Genomic DNA, 12,187 nt, shown 5'->3' with positions numbered 1-12,187 from the left:
AAAAAAAAAAAAAAACTTTATTACCAAACTGTGTGAATCACAAGATCAACATTAATTAGTAACTCCATCTCTCATCCCTACTGAGTTCACAAAGTCTTATGTGTTTGTGAGGATGAGTACTCCTCCACCTCGTGCTACGACTGTGGCTGGACCCAGGACTTATAGAACCTCAATCCATGCCAAATATGTAGTGATTTGCTTATTGCTATTATTTATTCTAGCGAGTATTGATTATAGTCCTAGTAATCAATTAGATCTTGAAGATGCTATATATTTAACTAAGAATTCAATAAAGGAATTCACTAGTCAACATTTCAATAATAACCATAATAATAATCATAATAATAATAATCATAATAATAATAATTCAACTGATAATGATGGTACATTTAAGTTTGATATAGAATTAGATTATCCCCTCAATAGTGTAATGAATTCATTCTTCCCTATTGATTCTTTAATATCTTTTAATACAACTTTACCAAAGGGTAATTCAGGATCAGAAAACATTACAAGTCATGAAATGCTCGGACGATATGCATCTTTTAGTCCTGTTTTAGATCATCCAATTTATAGTAATTATGCTATATTTCCTAATAATGCTTGTAAAAGAAAAAATTATTCAAATCATAAAGATTATAAAAATTATAATAATAAAACTTTAATAGTTTTAAGAGGTGATTGTACTTTTGTTGATAAAGTATCTAATTTACTTGAATCAGGTTTAAATCCTACTAGTATTATTATAGCTAATGATGAACCATATCGAGGATTAATTACTATGTTTTCAGGAACTTTTAATCAAGATGGTTCATTAAAAGTACCTATAATATTTATAACAAATGAAGATTATAAATATCTTAAAGAATTAGATTCTGAAGATATATTAATTGAAATTAGTACTGCTACAATTGGTAGTTGGATAAATATTTTAGTATCAATGATTTTATCACCACCATTATTAATTCTATTTTTTTATTCAGTAGTTGTGTGTGGTCAAAGATTTAAAAGAAGACAAGCAAATATAAGAAATGCAAAATTAGTCAAACGTTTACCAATATATATTTATAATATTGATCATTTGATTCATGCCAAATACTTGACCAATTATTTAAAGATAACTGGTCAAACATCAGATGATTTTAAAGATGTGGAATATCGACTATTAGATTCTCCTAAACAATCACCTATGGCTTCTTCAACATCATTACATAAAATTATAATTAATGGTATTGATATAAGAAGTTCATCAGTTTCTTTACATACATTATGTGCTCCAGATAATTTTTATCCTGCTTATAAGTGTTCTATTTGTTTGGATAAGTATATTCCCTTAAGATCTAGAGTATTGTTATTGAATTGTAAACATTTTTATCATGAAAAATGTTTATCTAATTGGTTAATAAATTTTAAAAGAAGTTGTCCATTATGTAATACAATGATAAATAATAGTCAGAATGATACATATCTACTTGCTGGTCAAGAAGGTAGCTCTGACTATGGAAGTTTAAATGATTCAGATTTAGAAGGTCAATTTGTAACTGAAGGTAATATTCCATATGTCACTGATTCTGTATCTCAAATAGAAAGTGATGAAGATGATGTTCTATATCATGATTACCTTGAACCTGCATCAAGCTCTCTATTCGGTACACGATCAATAACACAAGCTCCTGAAACATGTGAATCTACTATAGATGTACCCCCACCCATCACTCCTCCTCCTCATCAACAGCAACAACCACTGTATCTATCACCGTCTTCTTCATCTCATATATCGGATCCATCATTTGTAACTGCCCAAACAGAATTAGAATCACCAAAAGTATCAAACAATTCTGGTTTGAACTCTCCTAGAAAATATTTTTATTCGAGACCACTGCAAATCTTAAGTCAATATTCTTCATCATCCAATCAAAATCAAACTCGTTCCGTAAGTCAATTTAGTAATGGGATTGAATCAGAGAGATCTTTTAAGGAATTATCAACTTCACCTCAATACATTAATAGTTCGTCATCATCAACTATAGACCAAGTAAGTGATGATGATGATACGAATACCATTAATAATGATTGACCTACATTCTTTTAGTTAGTTTTTGTTATGTTCTATATCATACTATTTTCTTTTATTCTTGTAATTAATTAATTCAATAGTTAAGTAACTATGACAGTTGCCTAACTCCAACTACCAAAATCGCACTTACTTATCGAAAGTTACATCCATGCACCAATATTATAAACTAGTTGCCAAAAAAAATTAAGGGTTACCTTTTATAACACTAGTTACAACCTTAGGGATACCCATAACTATAATGGAAGAATTTATTGATAGGGATCTAGTACATAGGTCTACGGAATTTGTTGTTGATCATTTGATTCATCAACCAAACTACAACTATTTCAATGATCCTGAACAGAAATTACTAGTTGAACATAATTGGCGTCAGTTGGTTGCAAATGAAAATCAAGATGAATCATTGACAAATAATCGTCGCCGTTTGGCTTTCTTGATATCCAATTATCATATTATCACTCCAGAAAATCGTTATCTGAAACTTGAAGAGTGGTATATCCTAAGTGACTATTACAAACATGATCTCCGTGCTACAATAAAGGTGTTAAACATCTTGATAATTAGAATTCTTATCTCGAATGATGTCTTAACAAAACCTGTGTTAAATTTGTTTGAATTGTCTCTGCGGTTAGCTGTTCCAATGCCCGGGTTTACTGCAATTGTTAATAATAATAAAAAAAGAAAAGAAGAAGCAGAACAAGCAGAAGAAGTTGAAGATGATGATAAACAAACTACTATGACTGGGAGGAAATCAAACTTCACTTTACTGATATTAACAGACAATTACACAAATGTTGCTGGTATATTCAATGATTATAATCAGATCTCTCCTAAAATAGATGAAATGAATAATTCATACATTGAAAATAAAATTAAGGAATTTAAAATTGACAAGTCTTTTTTATTGAAGGAAAATGAAGTCACTTTGAGGAACCCCATTGGTCTGAGTTCGAATGAAGCTGGTGTATCCGAACATGTCAGTTCCTATTTGATAAGTCCCGTTCAAAAATATCTCGATAGCACTTTTAATAATGTACACATATTGACTCAGTCTGGTTTAAATCCAAAAGTTAAGCCGGACTTTGTTTTGGCCGTTGAAAAAGACGCTCATGTCTATTATACAACCATTGAAATAAAGATAGCGGGAATAGAGATAGCCTACAATAAAAGGAATGAAAGAGGCAATAAGAAATTTATTAATTTATTTAATCAAATTATATACCAAATGGTTACGTGTGAAACATCCCTAGGCTTTGGCCTTGACCAAGAAACACTATTGATAGTGGAAATTTGTGAAACCTCAATTGAAAAAAGGACTGATGTATTTGATGGTTTTAAATATGAGTTAAATTGTCGTATAGGATGCTTTAAACATTCTAATTCCGATTACAATATTTCGTTTTTATTATTGCTTTTTACAAGCACCCATTTCTCTAGTGTTGATGAATCAGAGAAACAAGCAATGAAGGCTTTACTTAAAGACGTAGAGTTAACAGAAGAAGACAAAAGGTTAAATTGGATTGAGCAAGAAAAATTTATGACCAAAGAATGGGAAAGCCACTTTAGCAGCTTCAATAACACAGGTAAGTCATTTGTTCATAAAATTCACCTGGAAGTGATATTAGATAAAGATTTATATGATGAAATCAAATACATGAATTTCAATCATCCAATTTTTGATGAAAGTGATTTTGAAATAACTGGCATAATGCAAGGAGGAATCCTCCTGAAGAATAAGTACTACTCGCAAGTGAGAAGAATAAGATTTAAATCAGGTTCCAATGCAGGAATCGATATGATTTTGAAGGTATACAATCCAATCAGCGCACCTAAGTACAATGGAATTCTGCAAATGTCCAGATTCCTTCACGCCTATTCATTTTCACTATCTAACTTCTTAACAGAAGTTACTACTTATAAAGAGCTAAGGGATACACAAGCTAATGGATATTTAGAGATTAAACCAGATACAACCAGAGTTAACGGTCAAATTTCAAAATTAAACGTTGTTCCCTACTTATACCAGTATGGGTTCATTAAGCTCAGCAAACAAACAGAATTACAAGGCTTTTATTTGCTACAGGAGTATATAGAGGATTCATCAGAATCTCTAACTCCTGAAGAGCTATATTCAAAAAGCTTGAAATCACTAGCAATTATACAAGATCATCAAATAATACATAACGACCTACATAGAGATAACATATTATACCATGCAGGTAAGGACCGAGTCTACATAATAGATTTTGGTCAACTGTACTTCGTTAGAAAGTTTCCTTTTTTTAAGTGCTGTAAGGATGGTGCTAAACTAGAAGAGGAACGTGCAGTTTTAAAGTTAGAATGCCAAAAAAGGAAACAACGTAAAATAGAACTTGTGGTTGGATCCCAAAGCTAAATAATATATATATTGCTACTTTTATAATTCTACATTTATTGCTAGTAATAGTTTGCGTAGTCATAAGTTATACACTAAATATTTTTTTATTTATTTTTCGCAATCATTTACTCCCGGACCCGAGTCCCGGCCGTTACAGGAATTAGCCAGCCCCACAAAAAGTTCAAGGAAGGGTCACGTGACCAAACCCTCCCCAAAAAAAAGAGTATAAGCACTAACATTTTTCTTTCAAAGAAAACTTCCGAGATCAACAGGACAACTTCCTTTCTTCCAAGCGTATAGATCATTAGATCAGTTCGGAGTTATAAAGTCGGCTTTTAATAATTTTTATTAGAAAACTTTTGTGTTCGAACCATGTCTTCCGGACCAGGACAGGCGACATTCGATGGTGGAATAAAACAAGAGACTGCCCCACCATCAGGAGAAGGTAATAATAATAATAATAATAATAATGATAGTAAATCAGGTAATACCTCATCTGAGGAACCTGGAAGTTCATCGAAATCTCGTAAGAGAAAGAAGAAAGTTGAAATTGCCTGCGTTTATTGTCGTAGATCTCATATGATTTGTGATGATTCTCGACCTTGTCAAAGGTGTGTAAAAAGAGGTATAAGTCATCTTTGTTATGATGAACCATCTAATATGAGGCAACGAAAGAAAGCTGCATCTTTAAGACGTAGTACAAGTGATACATCTGTTGGAGTAACTCCTGCTCAAAGTCCCTTTGCTCAATCTCCATTACCTCCTCCACCTACAAATCAAAATGCTACAGCTGAAATTATTATACCTCCTCAACAACCAATTCCTCCTCCACCTCAACCACAACTGCAACCTCAACAACTTGGACAAATAAAATCAATAAATAGTTCTGTTTTGGCTCAAACTTTACCGTATAATCAAGAACCGTTCTTTTATTCAGAACATGCTGGAAGTGAATTTAGTTCATTAAATGATTTCTTATCAATGATAGATGATCCTGAGCTCGTTAATGGAGCCTTGAATGAAGATCCTACTAGTAACGACCCCATGCTAAGCTTTGGTGTTAGCAACAATAACAATAATAACAACAACAACAACAATAATAATAATAATAATAATAATAACAATAATAATAACAATAACATTAATGGTGGTTCAGATAATTTAACTACCAGTAATAGCACTACCAATCTCAATAATATATTAGCATTTTCACCGAACTCCAACTTATTTCCTGCTTCATTCCCATCAGAAGCTGATATGCAATCTCATCAAATACATAGACCCAAATCAGATTTTATTAAACCAGTATCTGGAAGTATAACTCCCGTAGAAAAGAATGGTCATCAACCAGTAATATCTGATTCTGCAAGAGATAAATTTTTCTTAACTGCAGCAGATCCAACGACAGAAATTTCCCCTGAAGAAAGATTAAAACAAGTTATTAAAGCTAAATTAGAAGCAGGATTACTTCAACCTTATAATTATGCTAAAGGTTATGCTAGATTACAAAATTATATGGATAATTATATGAATTTATCAAGTAGACAAAGAATTCTTAAACCACTTTCAATCTTTAGACCAGCTTTTCGAGCCATTGCAAGAACTTTAAAAGATGTTGATTTAGTATTAGTTGAAGAAAGTTTTGAAAGAATGTTACTTGATTATGATAGAGTATTTACTTCAATGGCTATTCCTGCATGTTTATGGAGAAGAACTGGAGAAATATATCGTGGTAATAAAGAGTTTGCTTCATTAGTGGGAGTTATGACCGATGATTTAAAGGATGGTAAACTTGCAATTTATGAATTAATGAGTGAAGAAAGTGCTGTTAATTTTTGGGAAAAGTATGGAGCCATTGCATTCGATAAAGGTCAAAAGGCAGTATTAACAAGTTGTAATTTAAGAACAAAAGATGGAATTAAAAGAAAAAGTTGTTGTTTTAGTTTCACTATTCGAAGAGATAGATATAATATCCCCAGTTGTATAGTTGGGAATTTTATACCTATTGATCCATAAAATTAAAAAGTAATAATGGCTTATGTATTATACATGTAATTATATTAACTATTTATATTGTTTAATTAATTAATCAGATTCATCGGCTGAATCTTCCATATCAATATCTTCATCTTCTTCATCTTCTTCATCTTGTCTCTTTTTAGCAGCAGCCTTTTGCTTTTCATCTTCAGCTAATGATTCACGAATAATTCTAAGTTTTTCTTCCTTTGATTGTCTTTGAACAATATTATATTGACCTAAAGGAGTCTTTTCCCATGGGAAATCATTTAAGAAAAGTTGAACTTGTGATTTATTAGATGGACCATATTCAATATTAGATCTTTTAGAAGTAATAAATACTGCATTAGCATTTAATTTTTCAATTAATTGTTGTAATTGCTTATTAAATTTAGAATTTTTAGATTTTTTAATAAATCTACGTAATGATAAAATAGCAGGAGTTGCTAATTCAGGGAAGGCAATACTTTTAGAATATAATCCAAAGAATTCTCCACTTAATTCTATAAATTGTTCACAAACACCTTCTTGGAAAATTCTTGTACCTAAATAAGCTTGATTAACTTTAATATTATGATCAAAATCAACCGGATTTAAATTTGAACCCTTTGGAGATTTCGTTATAATTGTTGAAGTTAAAATTTCTGAAATTAATGGGAAAATTGGAATGAAAACTCCAGTATTTTGAGAAATTCTTATTAATGACCTTATAAGATAAAATCTTAATGGGAAGAATTGTGCAGTTGGTATTAATCTTATTGCTCCAAGAGTAACTTGAACTAATGGATAAATTAATTTTCTTAATGGAGATTCTTTTGATTTATGTTTCAATTCTTGTTCTGGATTACAATGTTTTGCTACAACTCTTGACCAAAAATCTAATGAATGACAATATTGCCAATTATAAATAGTTTTAAATCCATCTTTAGCATTAGATGTGGCATTTATACTATTACGTAAATGAATTGCTAATTGTCTAACATATTCAAATCCAACTTGATATGATAAAGTTTCATCAAGTCCAAATAATTCAGTTGCAGAATTTTTACAAAAATTAATTTGTGGCATGGTATGAATATTTGTTTTACGACAATTTTGTAAAAATGCAGTATAAGATGATTTAAGGACAGTTTCTAATACTGATTTTGGAAATTCTCTTGAAATATTATTTAAAAATGCAAATGTAGCTATTTGAGTATCAACTTCATTAGTAATTGACCATACATTAACCACACAATTTATTATTTCTTTTAATAATCTTCTATGAGATAAATAATATGGAAATAATTCTTGAATTGAAATTAATACTAATGCAGCAGTTTCAGTATTAGTTATATCCTTTAATAATGTAATAAATGATGAAGCATGAGATTTTAAAATATTGGCAATTTGAGTAACATTAGGATTCTTTTGAGGAATAGTACGAACTCCTTGTGGATTAACTTTATATTTAACTAATTTTTGAATAGAAATAGGAAGCTTTTTCAAAACTATAAGCATTAATTCTCCAAATGCCTTTGGATCAGTTACTGCATACTTATAATCACCATCTTCTGAATTATTAATATTTACAGCAGCTTTGAATGCAATAGTAACATTTCTTAAAAGTTTCATAGTAGGTTTATCCAATTGTTCATTCCATCTTTGTACAAGTTCTAAAGTGATTTCTGTTTTCTTAGCTTCAGTTGATGCTTTTGATTTAACTTCATCATTATCTTCTTCTTCATCAACAATTTCTTCTTCATCTTCTTCTTCTTCATCATCACTGACAGCATCCAAAGGATTGACACCTTCAAAGTCCAACAAATCAGTATCATTTTCTTTCAAATATTTATAAAATTCAGGATCATTATCTTGCAATTGTTTTAAATTCTTCTTCATAGCTACCTCATCATCTTCTTCTTCAGATGATGAACCTTCGTCATCTTCTTCAACTGGAGCCTTTTTGGATTTCTTTTCTTTAGGAACTTCAAACCCACCTTCAAAGAATTCATCTACTGACATATCTTCAAATACTTCCTTAGCTTTACCATTTGGACGTTCAGGTCCAGTTGATTCACCATTGGAAGGTTTCTTCTTTCTCAGGTCAAACTTCTTTCTATTTTTCTGAACTTCTTTACGATGCTCAAGAGTGTGTTTCAAGTGCTTGTTTTGAAACTTCTTAGTTTGCTTGGAAGTCTTCGCCATCTTGACAATACTATGTACTTTAAGGTTTAAGAGATTATTTAAATTGGTATAAAGTATTAATGCTAACTAAAAATATATTTTTATTTGAGCGATGAGTGAAAAAAAAATGTGGTCGTGTCCCATACTCAAAGGGTTGCGAAAAATTTATTACCGCATTGGGACATGGGACATGGGACAGACAGTGTCTATATAAAATTATCAAATTGACCAGTAAATGCATTTGTTAACCAATGAAGTAATTTATCATAAATGATGGATTGAGCATTATGATAATAAATTCCATGGTCACTATCGGGGAATATATGAAAATCATAATTTTCAATCAGATTCATATTAAAATTATCTAATAACCACATCAGATTTTGAATATGAACATTATCATCAGCTGATCCATGCATTATTAAAAATCTATTAATTGATTTAAAATTATCAAAATTAATTATTTTCAGATATTTGTTATAATTCTCATTATTTTGGGGTTCATTCATATATCTTTCAGTATAAATAGAATCATAAAATAACCAATTGGTTACAGGAGCAACTGCCATTCCATATTTAAATGTAGTTCCACTATCATATTCTAAAGTCTTTAAGGTAGTGAATCCTCCATATGACCATCCCCAAATACCAACTCTTTGTTTATCGATGAATTTCTTATTCTTTGAAATATATTCTGATATATACGTAGTTAAATCTCTTGGTTCCCAATATCCAATTTTATCCTTAGCAAAATTTGCAAATTTCCAACCTTGTCCACCAGTACCTCTTGGATCTACAATTAAAACAATTGAATTAAGTGTAGCACTTACAACATGTTGAAAATCAATATCAAATGATTTTTGTACAGTTTGAGATCCTGGACCTCCATAAGCATGAACAAGAAGAGGATATTTAAATCCTTTATCAGGATTGAAATTAGGGGGTAATATTTCTATTACATTCAAATTAATTGGTGATCCATCGGCATTCTTATCAATTTGAACGGTTTTAAACACTTGAGTGGGTAAATTAACTTGTTTCAAATTATCCTTAGTTACTTCATAATGATTTATAATTGGCAGTTTTTGAATAATTTCATCAGCTCCATGACTTAATCTTGATTCATCTTCATTAAGATAATCATGAATTTCAGCCATATTAATTAATCTTTGCCAAGGTTGTAATGGTCCCTTATAATATAAATCTAAATATTGACCATCTTCACTAAAGTTAACATAATAATTTCCATCTTGTTCTGGACTAGTTATAGGTATTAATTTTGCATCATCTGTACTTATATCTATAGCCATAAGATGAGAATCCATTGAACTTCTAATGGTAGATAAAAAGTAAATATAATTCTGTTGACTATCAAATATAATTGGAGATGAAGCAGTAACATCCCAATCCGGATTATCTAATAATAATTTTGAATAAGTTTTTGATGAAGCAGTATCAAATAACGCTAAAGTAGTTCTACCACCAATAACTATTTTATCAATATATGAATTTATATTAGTATCTTTATTAGGTATAATTAATAATGGACTAACTTTTTCAACCCAACCACCATACTCTTGAGTAACATTCATAGAATTGATTTCATAAACAGTATTTGATTTAGATGGTTGATATAATTTTTTAGTTAATATTGTACTTGTTCTATCAGTTTGTTTCATTAAAAAATTATTATTATCAATCCATATAGCATCATATAAAATAAATTCATTACCCACATTATCATAATTATTAACTATCTTAATAAGTGATTCATCATTTAATTTATAATTATAGAGAGTCACTATAGGATTTGAATGACCTGGTTTAGGATATTTTATATTGGTTTTAATTGGATATTGATTAACATCTTCAACCTTAACTTCATCCAGTTCTTTATATTGAGTCCCCACTTCAGTACGATCCTTAACATAATAATCTAATTCATAATTGGGAACATTAGTATCATTAATCGAAGCAAATATTAAATTTTCTTGATCAGGAGACCACCAGAATAATTTATCAGTAGCAACTACCTCTTCTTCATAAATCCAATCTGATTTACCATTGAAAATATCAGGAGATCCTGTATTGGTAATTCGATTAGTTTGTAAAGTTTTTAAATCAATTATAAATAAATCATGATCAAATCCATATACAATATGATCACCCTTGGGAGAAAATTCAGCAAAGTGAAGTTTATCAAGTAATTCTGGTTTTAAATTATTATTTGGATTATTTAATTCTTTTTCATTAACTGGAGGTTGGATAGGAATAAATTCTCCTGTTATTGGTTCTACTAACCAATATAATGCAAATGACAGATGTCTCCATTGAGTAACTTTATCACTAACCACCATATGATAATTATTAGTCCAATCTTCAACTGAATGAGCAGGATTTAATATTAAATCTTCAATATGAAAGAAATCATTTCTGTAAGTAAATTGATCATCATCAATAAGTTGTTCAGAAAATTTAGAATTAATTTGTTTAATAACAAATGATTGTTTACCTTCTCGAGTAAGAAAGTATCCTCCACCAGGATGATTTTTATGATATTGACTTTGTTTGAGCCAATTAATTTCAGATTTAAATGCAAAATATTTACCATGTTGATAATTTAACATTGTAACATTTGAAAATGTTGGATCATATTGATTTAATGTAATGTTTTGACCACTTACTTGGACATTGGTTTGCCATTTAAAACTATTTATGATTTGATGGACTGATTGATTCAGATATATAATTAAACCAATCACCCATAGTAGAAGTATTATTGATGAAATACCAATTAATATTCGTTTACCAAACACATCAGAACCTTTATATTTACTTAAAACAGTTTGAAATACAGGATTATTACTAAAATCATCGACTTCCTCATCATGTTTAGCTGAATATGATTGAATATCTTGAAATATCTCTGAAGATTGTGAATCGGTTGAACTTCGAGATCTATTACTATCATGAAAAGTATCATTATCATTATCATTATCATTATCAATATCAATATCAGATTCATTTCTTGGACTAGGAGTTGAAATTGATCCAGAACCAGATCCTGAACCTAAACCAGTTACTCGATCTAATGGAACTGGTATTTGTCTTTCAAGATCTTCGGGACTTTGATATACCATTTCATAGTCAGATGTACTACCTTCATTAGACAGTAGTCGATTACCGAATATACTTTTAAACATTACGACAAGGATATTACTATACTATACTGTTATAAGACAAATAAATAAATGAATAAGTGAATATATGAATATATATATATATATATAATTCTAATACAAAGCAAGACAAGTTGTTAAATATTTCAAATATCTCAGTTGTGAACGATTTACGTCAAGTTGTTTCAAATTTAGTCAGTTAACTATGGAGATTCGTCTACCTGCATGTCGCAGGTATATGCCGTATCACGTGTGAGAAATAATATTTATATTTCTCTTTCATTTATTACTGGAATAGGACTGCAAAGGACAATTCGCAAACATGGAGATAATCTGTAAAAAAACATATATGTATTAATAGTTCTTTTTACA

At 29.9% G+C, this 12,187-nt stretch overlaps 5 protein-coding genes across 5 annotated transcripts; 3 read left to right on the top strand and 2 right to left on the bottom strand. All coding sequences in view use genetic code 12, as the record gives it.

Annotated features, from left to right (window-relative positions):
* Positions 1-38: 38 nt before the first annotated feature.
* Positions 39-2,196, top strand: RJT21DRAFT_9690 (uncharacterized protein). The gene has a single exon (XM_064885728.1). The coding sequence runs from the start codon at positions 113-115 to the stop codon at positions 2,075-2,077; it is 1,965 nt and encodes a 654-aa protein (XP_064740744.1). The 5' UTR covers positions 39-112; the 3' UTR covers positions 2,078-2,196.
* On the top strand, positions 2,197-4,545 carry RJT21DRAFT_9691 (uncharacterized protein). Its single transcript, XM_064885729.1, has one exon. It carries the CDS (start codon positions 2,316-2,318, stop codon positions 4,470-4,472), a length of 2,157 nt encoding a protein of 718 aa, XP_064740743.1. The 5' UTR covers positions 2,197-2,315; the 3' UTR covers positions 4,473-4,545.
* A 75-nt stretch (positions 4,546-4,620) lies between these two features.
* CWT1 (Cwt1p) lies at positions 4,621-6,485 on the top strand. Its single transcript, XM_064880558.1, has one exon. It carries the CDS (start codon positions 4,827-4,829, stop codon positions 6,468-6,470), a length of 1,644 nt encoding a protein of 547 aa, XP_064740742.1. The 5' UTR covers positions 4,621-4,826; the 3' UTR covers positions 6,471-6,485.
* NOC2 (mRNA-binding ribosome synthesis protein) lies at positions 6,486-8,755 on the bottom strand. Its single transcript, XM_064880557.1, has one exon. It carries the CDS (start codon positions 8,655-8,657, stop codon positions 6,540-6,542), a length of 2,118 nt encoding a protein of 705 aa, XP_064740741.1. The 5' UTR covers positions 8,658-8,755; the 3' UTR covers positions 6,486-6,539.
* STE13 (Ste13p) lies at positions 8,681-11,906 on the bottom strand. Its single transcript, XM_064880556.1, has one exon. It carries the CDS (start codon positions 11,837-11,839, stop codon positions 8,843-8,845), a length of 2,997 nt encoding a protein of 998 aa, XP_064740740.1. The 5' UTR covers positions 11,840-11,906; the 3' UTR covers positions 8,681-8,842.
* Between the last annotated feature and the right edge of the window lie 281 nt (positions 11,907-12,187).

This window comes from Scheffersomyces amazonensis, assembly GCF_036850825.1.
Source record: "Scheffersomyces amazonensis strain UFMG-HMD-26.3 chromosome Unknown RJT21scaffold_1, whole genome shotgun sequence".
Lineage (NCBI taxonomy): Eukaryota > Fungi > Ascomycota > Pichiomycetes > Serinales > Debaryomycetaceae > Scheffersomyces > Scheffersomyces amazonensis.
This window is presented reverse-complemented; position numbering and strand designations above follow the sequence as displayed.